General features: G+C 35.6%; 1 protein-coding gene across 1 annotated transcript in view; it reads left to right on the top strand.

The window, feature by feature from the left end:
* Positions 1-12706, top strand: part of FBN2 (fibrillin 2) — a 257403-nt gene that overhangs the window by 15104 nt on the left and 229593 nt on the right. The window contains exon 5 of the mRNA XM_064595850.1: positions 1411-1506. Coding sequence (XP_064451920.1) covers positions 1411-1506 — 96 coding nt within the window. The remainder of the gene's footprint in view (positions 1-1410; positions 1507-12706) is intronic.

Genomic DNA, 12706 nt, shown 5'->3' with positions numbered 1-12706 from the left:
TACTGTTTTAAGCTCTGTTTTTTGGGCACAAGTCATAGAATATAATCCTCTTCATCTGTGAGGACAGTGTTTATGTTCAACAAGGTGGGTGGGTTGATAGACAAGCTCTTAGTACCAGTATTTTCTCTTGGAGTAGGCATGATTCTTGGATTCAGCTGCCATCAGGAGAGTTTGTAGGAATAGTGATTTTTCAGGGAATATCCAGAATGGTCTTTAGGGAGTGGTCTTCTCTTTGTGGTTCTGGCTGCTGAGGGTGGTGCAGTGGGGGAGGGGAGCCGCTCAGGCTCAGTTCTGGCTCCCTGGCTCCCTGGGCCCACGGAGCCCGAACTGAATCCTGGTCTCCCTGGTGACAAGTGGAAAGGAGTGAAAGAGTGTATGCTGCCTGTGTTTGCCTTAAAAATTTTGATTTGGGGTTAATTTTTTAATAAAAATATTTCTTGTATTGACACAGTGAGGTTTTTTTCCTTCTTTCCTTTTATATCCTGTACATACTATGTACACATTAGTTATCTCTCTTGGTGTTTCTTTGCTGAATTGATGGTATTCCCCCTAGCCCCCACTGTTCATGTTAGTTTTTTTCCTTTTCTTATTTACCCACCCAGTCTTTTTTCTTCAGGGCGGGGGGTGCTTTTTTCTTCTCTTTGTTGCCATATCCTCTTTATTTTTCCATATCACATCCCTCCCTCTTTTCCTGTCTCTCTGCTACCTATTGTCTGCCGCCTTTTTCCTACATTTCCCCATATTTAATTTCTTACCTGCGAAGATTGATTATGGGGGTAATAGAACTAAAATAACGAATTGGATAGTTATATTCTGACAGTATGAGCATTTGAGCCAGCCAATCCTTGTGATTTTGTTTAAAAGAAAAAAAAAATTTACCAGATGTGTACGTAACAATGTGATTTACATGAATTGTGTAGGCTTTTGTCTCAATATACATTATGTATATTTATTTAAATGCCTTCTGTAAGCTGTAGATTGTGTTTCAGAGGGAAGATCCATTATGGGCTGCATTTCCACACTATATTGTACAGATGACCTTTGAGCAACACAGGGCCTAGGGGTGCCAGCCCTCCACGCAGTTGAATATCTGTGTATAACTTTTGAATCCCCAGAAACCTAGCTACTAATAGTTTGTTTGGAAGCCTTACTGATAATATAAACTGTGGATTAATAGATTTTTTTTAATGTTATATGTATCATATACTGTATTCTTAAAGTAAGCTAGAGAAAAGAAAATGTGATTAAGGAGCCTAAGAAAGAGAAAATACACTTACAGCACTGTACTGTGTTTATCGGAAAGAATCTGCTTATGAGTGGACCAGCATAGTTCAAACCTGGTGATGTTCAGCGGTCACCTGTACTTGGAGATGGACTATATAATGAGCTTCTTGTTGTGTTTGTGTGCAGCTGTCTGTGAAAATGGGTGTCAGAATGGTGGACGCTGTATCGGACCTAACCGCTGTGCTTGTGTTTATGGATTCACTGGTCCACAGTGCGAAAGAGGTAAGAAAAGAGAAATGAGAACCTCCCTTTGGAGAAGTCTCTTTTGTTCTAAAAACATATAATTTTTGGTTATCCAAAGAAAATTCTTCTAATGAAATTATATTTTTATTCGTCTTTGATGATGTCTATAACTCGAACGGTAAGATTACGAGACCTAACTAACAACAGCTGAAGAGTGTCAGTTTTCTCCACCAGAGTGATCTCATTTCAGGAGGCCCGTGGAAGTTCTGTTGGGCAGGAGAAAAGGAGTGGATGCTCAGCAGGCATCCAGCATTGTCTACTTTACCCATGTAAATGGTCAGTCAAGCCAATATAAAACCAATTGACCATGATATGAGTAGCACTTAAACTCATGATCGGTAGACTGCTGGAAATCTCCAGTGTCGGTGTGCTAAATGGACTATTAATGGTGTCCTGGAAGCAAATGGTGGCCAGTGGCATATCAAAGATGGTTAATCTTAAAAAATGTGATAACTATTTAACACTGAACCGTATGAGTAAAAATAAGGTGAAACTGAAAGCAATATTACATAATCACTCATGATGACATACATCCTCAATTTATTTTCCCAGGGCTTGGCATAGCATCTAAACTTGTACAGCGCTTTCTTTGTTGCAAAACATTAGAGTGTATGAAGCTATTATGTTACAATATTACAGATAAGTAGTGGTGATGGTTTATATATGTAAAGAGGTTTTAAATTGCAAAGAAACCTTGTATCTAAAAAATTATACTCATTACCCTGACAAGAACTTCATCCTAATATTTGGGTTAAATCCTGAGAAGAAATAGAGAAATTAGAATTCTACTTAAAGTTTGAAAAGTAAGATGTATGAAGCCTTTTAACATACACTGGTATGTATATATACCTCGTGATATTTAAATTATTCCTAAGGTAACTGAGATTTCTTGGGACTGCAATACATTCCACAAATGACAGAGTTTATGGTTATACTTAGGGCAAATTTAAATGTCTTTACCAGATGCTTTTATTTTCGACAGAAAAATTGATTGTGAAATGTTAGCATAAAAAGGTAAGTTGTTGAGAATGGAATAACACAAATTTCCTGCATAATGTTAAGTTTATTTAAATACTACAGAATGAAAAATATTTCAATTTAAAATTTCAAACATCATTATAATTGGTGGAGATGATGTTCATTTTTCTGGAAGTCACGTAACCTTTGTAGTTCTCTCGTCCTGAAGCAGATTTCAAGGTCAATTCCTAATTGGCAAAGGACCTGGTCAGTTTCAAGTTAGAGGCTTCCAGGCATTACGTCAGCATTCTTCAACAGTTATCCATTCATTAGATTTGTTAGTCCTTACTACATTTATGGGAATCCAATAAAGACGTACATATATCTTACATGTACAGTAGCATGTTTTCAGAAGAAATTACAAAATTAATTAGTTAATGAATTGGCCTGAAGAATATGTTTTAAAACATGGGTTTGCTTCTTAAAAATCTTCTCAATTATTACCCTTCAGATGAAAGTTCTAAAACTTTTTTTCTTCCAAACAAAGTTAGTAATTCTCACTCTGTATTGCAAATACAAACTTACACGCTTTTAGAAGATATTTTCAGTTGAGTATTTTAGTGTGTAATAGCTAATCCCTGTAAAAGTAGAGTTCATAGTTTTTCTTAAGAAACATTGTTTATACAGATACACAAGGAATAGTTCATTTACGTTGAGCTTAGTGAATAGGTTCACATGCCCTGTTAATATTTAAAGTTCGTATTGTGTTTTTCAATTATGGAGTTTCAAAAATATATGTTCTTTGTTCTCTTAAAAAAAAAAGACTTTTGTAAAATGAGGGATGTTTTTCCTCCTTGATGTAGGACACATATAATTTTCCTTTAAATTGGCCTCTGGGGATCAGTTGTATGATAAAACATGGCTGCTTTTCCAGCTATCTAGGCTTCTGGCAGACTGGTTTCCGGACTGGAGACAGAGACTGAGTGGTAACTGAGTGGCTGGCATGATTATGGTATTTAACTTGAGTCTTGGTGCTGGGTAAGCTGAACCTCTTTGGAGTTCTCTTCTCACTCATGCTGATATGTAAATGACCTTTTATACTTAGCATTAAAGAAAGAGTTATTAGGGCCACTGCTGATTGTAGAAGGCAGACAACCCAGCTGTGTCCAAGGCACACGTAGAGACTCAGCTCTTTTGGCTTCTCTTTCAGAATACGTGGCATTTGAAAAAAAAGATAAATATTGCACTTAATATATACCTGACAATACAGAGAAATGGAATTAACATCATATATCAAGACCTGGTGCTTTTTTTCCCCAAACACTTAAAATATACCTTATTATTTATCAGTAGAAATTTGGAGGGGATGGGGTGGGCACCTTGAATTTTCCTTAAGGCTTATATAAGGATCATCTGTTAGAAATATACCCTAGACTCTTTTAAATTATCCATAAATTATTATTACACGCTTTTTATCATGTAAACATGATTTTCTTTTAAAAATGCATAAATTTGGTGAATTTCAAAGATCTTTATATTTGGTGACATTTCATTTAAAATGTACATTTTTCCGTAAATGGTACCTTAAAAAGGAAGATGGGAGATTAACTTTTTAATCTATTGACATTTTTTTAAAAAAATTTTTATTATGTTAGTCACCATTAGTTTTTTTAATTTTATTATGTTATGTTAATCATCATACATTACATCATTAGTTTTTGATGTAATGTTCCATGATTCACTGTTGCGTTAATCTATTGAGCTTTTTAAGAAAAATTCCATTTGTGAATCTGAAGCTACTTTAAAAAAGGTGAGATCAAATGTTAAAGTCTATGAAATATAAACTTTCAAGCCTGTGTAAAATGAAACATGGATGGATTTCTCTTCAGGACAAATTTCATAAAATCATCCAGTTGTAGAACCTCATGCATGATCTCACTGTCTAAAAGCCTTTTGGAGGAGTCACTCAGTCTCTGCTTGAATATCTCCAGTCACAGGGTTCTCACCCACTTACCCCATTGTGAAGCAGGGTTTCATGGTCAGAATCCTGGTTGTTCAAATGCTGTATTATTATGGTTCTGCCTAAGCTAGGCATCTAGCAGATGGATAGCCCATTCTTTATTGTCCAGATGATGGTGACCTCTCTAAAAGGAGGCACCCATAATCTTACCCCTCAGGTTTGCATATTGGCAACTTGAAGTGTAATTGTAAGCTCTTGAGTTATTCTGTATATTTTTGTTCATCCACCCAAATACTTCCTATTTCAGGAAGTAAAGTAACTGGGACAGCTATTCAGCCTACTCAGACCATATCTAGATTCTCCAAAAACAAGAATGGAGGCAGGCAAACTTAGGGTTTTCCTAAATTCTGAGAATTAGGTAGACCAGGCCTAAGTGTGTTCAGAAATAATTGATGCATGTATTAATTAACTAATTCCATGGTCTTGGAATTTATTATAAAGTACACATGGTGAGTTTGTTTAGCCTATGAAGTAACAGCAAATTAGTGTGACCAGGAATACAGGGGAGCATGGGGAGAGAATATGCTGGTATATTATGCAGGATTCTATACACAATGGGTTTGATGCTTCCAAGAAATGTATAAGCAGTACGTTTCAGAAAAAATTCCTTCCATTGTAATATTCTTATCTTAAAAAAACACCTTTATTATAAAATAGTTTCAAAAATATGATAAACAAAAATATGCAATTATTCATAATTCTTCTAGTCAGAATTAATTACTTTATAAAATTTGGGGGGATATGCTTTGAATCCTTTATTCTACTACACATATATTGCTTTTGAAGATTGGGATCTTTCCATTCTTACTGGAATCCACCCTTCTGTAACATGAAATCTGCTTGTATCATAGTTATTATTGTATATTAGTTAATATTTAAAGTCATTTCCAGGTTTTCTTTTTGTTTTATTGGCTTACTTGTATTTTAGCAATGCCGTGATAAGAATCTGTGTAGATAAATCTATAACCTTGACTTTATTCTTAGAAATGCATAGAAATGCAACTGCTGAGTTGGTGAGTATGTGAAAATTTAAAGCTTTTGATATATCCTGTTTATTCCCCTCTAAAAAGGCTTTTTATGATTTAATCCTTTGGTATTATATGTAGAAGGTCTTTCTGCCTTCCCAAATCTTAAAAATGTCTATAGTTTTCCCCCTAGTGCTATGAGATTTTATTTCTTTTTGCTTTTTAAACCGTAAGTTAGAATATATAAGAGGGTAATTTTTATTTTTAGATGAGGTCAATTTATTTATGAATATTAATTTTCATGTATCTTTTGAGTGCTTATTAAGTGTTAGGCTAGGTAGTTGGAGCTCATGCTCCAAAGACAAACAATATAAACTCTGTTAATGAGAAGCAAACTAAAGAACAGCAGTGGTCATCTACTTAAACATTAAAAAGAACATAATATGTGTTAAATAATATAATAGGAGTAGGGACAACTTTATGTGAGAGCTCAGGAATGCTTCCTGGTTAAGGGAGAATTAGAAATGTCTTCCCGCAGTTAATCTGAATGAAAATAAATATAACTCATTATAATGAGAAAGAGCAGTTTGGGACTAATTCCTGTATTGATATTACAAGGTACATCATGATTGACTTTTATGCTAAATTAAACTCCATAGTTAAGTACCATAGTTAAGTACCAGAGCTGAACTTGTTTTATAGAAATAAAATGCCTGCCTTTCTCTTGCACCTTGAAGATTTAGTGAGAAAGAAATTAGAAGGAACAGAGAGAGAATATTACCAACCACAGATGTCAAACTCACGTGCGCCCACACGCACGCACACACACACACATATTTCTGCACTCGTGAGACTGTTAAGAACATTTTATAACCTCGCACTCTCTAAGCTAAACTTAGCCTTAAATGGGCATCAGAGAAATACCAAAAGATCTGTGGGAACTTTACTCTTTGGCACTAGCTCAGATGATATCCTTATCTTGAATGCCATTAAGAACACAAGGGAAGGAAAACGAGAGCAAAAAAGCAGACAGTGGGAAGTAGAAGGGAAGGGAGGGAAGAAAGAAAGGAAGGATGAGAGAAAAGGAAGGTGGAATACTAAGACTAGAAGTGGAGACGCTTGGTTCTAGAAAGGAAAGTTCTGCATTTGAGAGACCATCATTGATTGATCTGATCTGGGAGAAGCCAGGGCTCCCATTCCTCAGTCTTTGCTTTAAACCTCTGCTGTTTAGATGTGTGCAGTAAGATCAGATGTGTTGGCAGCCTGTTAAACTTTGATGCTTTACCTTTGAAACTCCTTTGAAGTAAAACAGTGAGCGTTTTCATTTATTGCAGCTCGAAGTACCCTTACTTATACATTTCTTTGTTTTTGCTTTATCTACCTAGAGGCAGGGAAACCTGCAACAGAAAATTTAAAATAGTAAAGTATTTTATGTGTGTGTAATTCCATAATATTTTCCTCTTTTCCTATTTCAACATCTGATTGGAAGGCATTAGAGATTAACTGGTGTGGAACCTGGGCAGACACACACACACACACACACATGAATTAAATATAAAGAAATGTTATGTAGGATTCAGCCAAGAATAATAATGAAATGTGCATATGTACTCTGTACATTTGACCCTTGAACAACATAGGTTTGCACTCTGCAGCTCCACTTATATGTGGACTTTTTTTTTTCCAATAAATATACTACAGTCCTGTAACTGTGTTTTCTTTTCTTTATGATTTTTTAATATTCTGTTTTCTCTTAGCTTACTTCATTATAAAAATGTAGTATATAATACATATAAAAATACACGTTAATCGGCTGTTTATATTATTGATAAGGGTTCTGGTCAAACAGTAGACTACTAATGGTTAAGTTTGGGAAGTCAAAAGTGATATATGGATTTTCAACTGCATGGGGGTCAGTGCCCCTAACTTCTGTGTTGTTCAAGGATCAATCGTATTTCAAAAAATCCCAAACATTATAAATTCCTAAATAGCACCTGCATCTAAGGGTTTCAGCTAAAGGACTGTGGACCTGCAGTTGCTTCATGGAACTGTTGGAAAGATTAAAAGCAGCAATGTGTTCAGCTCATATATATGAGGCAGAGTGCCTGGCACACAGTAGCATCCACTAAGTAATATTTGTTGTGTTTTAAGTACACAGGGTGTAGTCAGAATCAGAACTGAAGTTGGTCGTATTTTAAGTACACAGGGTATAGTCAGATTCAGAACGGAATATTAAGACCTATATGACCTTGGAAATGTGATTGCCCTCTCTGATCCTTGTTTCTGCATATAAAATATGTGTCTTTTGTGTCACCCTTATTCTTGTGACTTAAATGACACAGTATAATACCTGGCACCCAATAAATGATAATCATTGATGCTAATCTCTTTTAACTGGACTCCCCATTTATCAAAAAAAAGTAAATATGGTGGCTGGCTGTTCAAAATGGAATATTCAAAAATGGAATTTCAAATGGGGAATAAAAGGATTTTGTTAATTACTTAAGTCATACAAATAAAGTTTCATGCTGTCCTTATTGAGAATACATACCATATTTTAAGAGAGGCTCACCTTCCTGGTATGAGAATTAAATGAGATCCAGTGCCTAGCCAGGGTCTAGTACAGAGAAAGTACTTTGAATGATAAGCTATCGTTGTGGAAAATGAAAACAAGATATGATAGGCTTTCTTGGACAGAATTGTCTTGATGGAAGAGAGAGATAATTCCCAGATTACTGGGACTATATCAGATCAGGGTGCATCAGTTGTGAACAATGTTAAGTTTCATTGTTTTAACTTCTGTAGGTTTTTTGGTAATAATACACAGAAATAAACTGAAAGGTAAAAGTATCATTAGCATTACTTTGCATGTTATACAGTTGGACTTTTAGACCCTACTTATGTTGTTTTGACATATTTGTGCTGTAAATCCCAGTGTTAATATCAGTAGTTACTATTTAACTGGTCTGTTTGGTCTCTGCCTTCGCTGTACACAAGGTCTATTTCTGAGCATTTTGCAGTAGAACTGATATATATGTAGGGTTTATTTTGCTCAAGATACTTGTAATCAATAGTCTTGCATGTTGCTCAATCTAATAGGAGGAGGTTGGGGAAGGTCTTCAAACAGGTCAGAGAACAGTTCCTCTATGAAGACTTCCTTGACTACCACACACCCCCTGCCTCAGTTTACTTTTCAGGCAAAAATTAGGTATGCTCTCCTATCTACCTGTCATGCATTCCATTCCTCTAGAATAGCTCTCTTCATCACTGTGTTGTGACTGCTTGCTTACCTGGTGGTGAGCTTGTTAAGAGCAGAGATTTTTATCTGAAGTTGCTTTTGTGTTCCTTCTCCTCCACACAGTGCAGTCTATGCAGGGCACACCAGTTATGTGACTGGATAACCATTGGGGTTCCAAGTAGAAGAAATAGGATGAAAAAAAGTATGGACATGGTAGAGGCCCTTGAATGTTCACGGAGGCTTATTTATCATGGAGGCTGTAAGACACACTTCGTGAAACGGAAGTGTAGAAGATGAGGCTGGGCAAATAGACTTGGACCTTAATATATGAAGTCTGGAATGCCAGAGTCCAGAGGCTGCCCTCTGTTCAGCAGGCACTGGGGAGAGGGATTATGAAGGACTTCTGTACATGAAAGTAGTTCTCCAGAGAGGTTACTCTGGAGTGGCAAACGAAAAGGAATAGAGAGTGGAGAAACTGAGACAGGTATACCATTCTGAACTCATTGCATGTCAGCTAGATCACAGCAATGGATATATTATGTTTGCATGTTTTTATTGAGACTATGGATTTATATATGTGTAAAATTAGATTGCTAGTATTAATTTGGAAAGGAAGATTATGTAATACTGAAGGAAAATGACAATTATTGAACATTTACTATGATAAGTGCTTGAGAGGAATTAATACTTATAACTTATAACTGGTTGTTATAACTGCAACCCAAAGATAGCATTTTTTTAAACATCATATTAACTGATAAAAAAACTGAGGCACAAAGAGGTAAAGCATTTTGCTCAAATTCACCCAGATAACAAAGGGAAAAAGAGGGGTTTGAACACAAGTGGTATAACCTCAAAACTCATGCACTTAATCACAGTTTTATTTAAGTGAAACACAGCAGTGTGGAAGTAATATATTCCCACTCTGTGGAAATGTATTGTGTCAGTTGTTCAGTATGAGAATGATAACAGGGTACATGATTGCAATCGAGTGAAAGAGATGGCTTGCTATTTTTGTATTTTGTTATATGGCCCAGGGACATCTTTTTGGTATATAAATTTCAGATTATACGTCTGAATTCATATACCCAGAGATTGTTTATGTATATGATCTTCTGAAATATTTGTTCAAAACTCATAATGCTTAAAGGGAAATTGAGACTTATATTTCCAGCCAAGATGGACTAGCAGGAACCAGATGAACCTCCTTGCCTGAAAAGAACTGAAAAACAGAATAAAAGATACGAAACAATGGTTTTCAAGATACTGAACATCAGATAACAAAATACAGTGATAGCTGAAAGAAGGACTTCATTAGATTTCCACAGCTTTCTGTTCGAGAGAGTTTTTCCATTATAGCTACACAGACTCCTTAAATTGAGGAGATGAAGTTGAGCTTCTGGGGAGACCAACATAGCTAGAGTTCTCAGGATGAGAGTTCTCCTGGAGAGGAGAGAGCTGTATATATTCAGAGGGCCTCTCTCAAATTTTCCATGGGATGCTGGTCAACATATTCCATGTGAGGAATGTATATGAGAATAGAGAAAGAATCACCCAAAAGAATTGGAATGATACTCAGAGCACATTCAAGCCCATAAATACTGCCTTTCCCTCAAATCAGGATGGAGACATCCCTACATTATCTACAGGGCAGTGGTTAGAGTACCCAGCAAAGTCTGTATTCAGTAGTGGGGAATACTTAGCTACAGACTAAATGCTGCTCTAGTCCTGGTGAATAAATCATAACAGCAACATCCAGTAGGATCAAACATCCAAGAACAAAGTTCAACAATATATTTGTAAGAATACAAATATACCAAACACTCAGTAAGTTAAAATTCACAATATATGGCATCTAAACAAATAGTATCATTCATGCATTTTCTACAAATAAGCAGAAGAGTATGATCATAATGAGAAGATATATCAGCTTGCCAAAATCAATCCAGAACCTACCTGGATGTTAGAATTAGACCAGGAGACTGAAACTGTTATTATAAGGATATTCTGTATGTCCATAAATCTAGAGGAAAGACTCAAAGTGTTAGAGATGTGAAATCCAAGTTGAGTTTCTAGAGATGAAAACTGTAATATCACAAGTGAAATATATTCTGGATGGGATTAATGGCAGGTTAGACATTGTAGATACAAAGATAAGTGAACCTGAAGATGTAGCAATGGAAATTACTCAAAATGAAAGAGAAGGAAGTTTAAAAAATATGGGAGCATGTCAACAAGCTTCCGATGAACTGTATACATGTAATTTGGAGTTACCACAGGAGTGGATGGTAACAAAAACATATTTGAGGAAATAATGGGCAGAAATTTTCCCAAGTTTGATCAATTCTTTAAAGTGACAGAACTAGGAAGATAATGAATCCCAAACAGAAGAAACCTTGAGAAAACTGTCTCAAGGGACAACATGATTAAATTGCTCCTAACTACATAAACAGTGAAAATCTTAAAAGCAGCTGGAGAAAAAAGACTCTTTTTGTACAAAGTTTAAAAAGATAAGGATCACAAAAAATTTCTTGTCGGAAACAGTGCAAGTGAAAGACACTGGTACAGCATACTTAAAGTACTGAAATTTAAAAAAAAGTCCTAGATTTCTATATCTAAGAAAATGTCTTTCAAAAACAAAGGCAAAATAAAGCCTTTTTTAAACATATAAAAGATGAAAGAATTCATCACCAGCAGACCTGCACTTCAAGAAATGTTAAAGGCAAAAAAAAAGAAGAAAGTTAAATGCAGTCCTTCAAGCAGAAGACAAATAATACCAGATATAAATATGAATCCCTACAAGGGAAAGAAGAACATCAAAAAGGTATCTAGGGCGCCTGGGTGGCTCAGTTGGTTAAGCGACTGCCTTCGGCTCAGGTCATGATCCTGGAGTCCCGGGATCGAGTCCCGCATCGGGCTCCCTGCTCAGCGGGGAGTCTGCTTCTCCCTCTGACCCTCCCCCCTCTCATGTGCTCTCTCTCTCATTCTCACTCTCTCAAATAAATAAATAAATCTTTAAAAAAAAAAGGTATCTAGGTAGATATATAAAATTTTTTCCTAGAATTTAAGTCTCTTTGAGAAGCAATGGGGTGTTTAAACAAAAATAGTTAAAATTTTCTGAGGAGTTTTTAGCAGATCAGATGGTAAAATGAACATCAACCCAAAGGCTGGGAGACTCTTATACTGCCAAGTAGCATAATGTCACTTGAAGACACGCTTTGATAAATTAAAGATGTGTACTCTAAGCCCTAAAGCAACCACTTAAAAATACAGAATCTTAACTCGTAAGTCAACAAAAGGTGACAAAATGGATTAAAACATACTCAAAGTAGCAAAATAAGCTAAAGAAGATAAAATGGACAATTAGAAAACAACTAGAAAGTGGTACAGTTAAACGTAACCATATCCGTAATGGTTTAAATGTGAATGGTCTCAGCATCCAGTTAAAAGGCAGAGATTGTTAGGATAAAAAACCAATATCCAATTATATGCTACCTATAAGAAATCTACTTAGATTAGAGGATACTGATAGTTTAAAAGTAAAAGGATGGAAAAAGAAATATCTGGTTGATACTAATCAAAAGAAAGCTGGAGTGGCTTGATTAGTATCAAAGAAAGTAGATTTCAGACCAAAGGGTAGCATCAGGCATGAAGGTCATTTCATAATGATAAATCATGTAAAGGGATATAACAATTCTAAATGTTAACCCATTTCATAACATGGCTTCAGAATACAGAAGTAAAAACGGATAGAACTGCAAGGAGAAGTAGACATATCTACAATTATGGCTGGAGATTTCAGCACCTCTCAATAATTGAGAGAAGTAGATAATAAAGATAGAGAAGACTTGAACATCACTATCAATGTACATGATGAGTTTGACATTTATGGAATACTCTGTTACACGATAGCAAAGAATGTACATTCTTTTCAAGTCCACGTGGAACATGTAGCAAAAGAGATCATTTTCTGAATTATAAACCAAGTTTCCATAAATT

The sequence above is a fragment of the Mirounga angustirostris genome, unplaced genomic scaffold, assembly GCF_029215605.1.
Source record: "Mirounga angustirostris isolate CCGP_5_RB_7025 unplaced genomic scaffold, mMirAng1.0.hap1 SCAF_7, whole genome shotgun sequence".
In the NCBI taxonomy this organism is placed as follows: domain Eukaryota; kingdom Metazoa; phylum Chordata; class Mammalia; order Carnivora; family Phocidae; genus Mirounga; species Mirounga angustirostris.
Note: the sequence above shows the minus strand (reverse complement) of the source record. Positions and strands in the feature narration are given on the sequence as shown.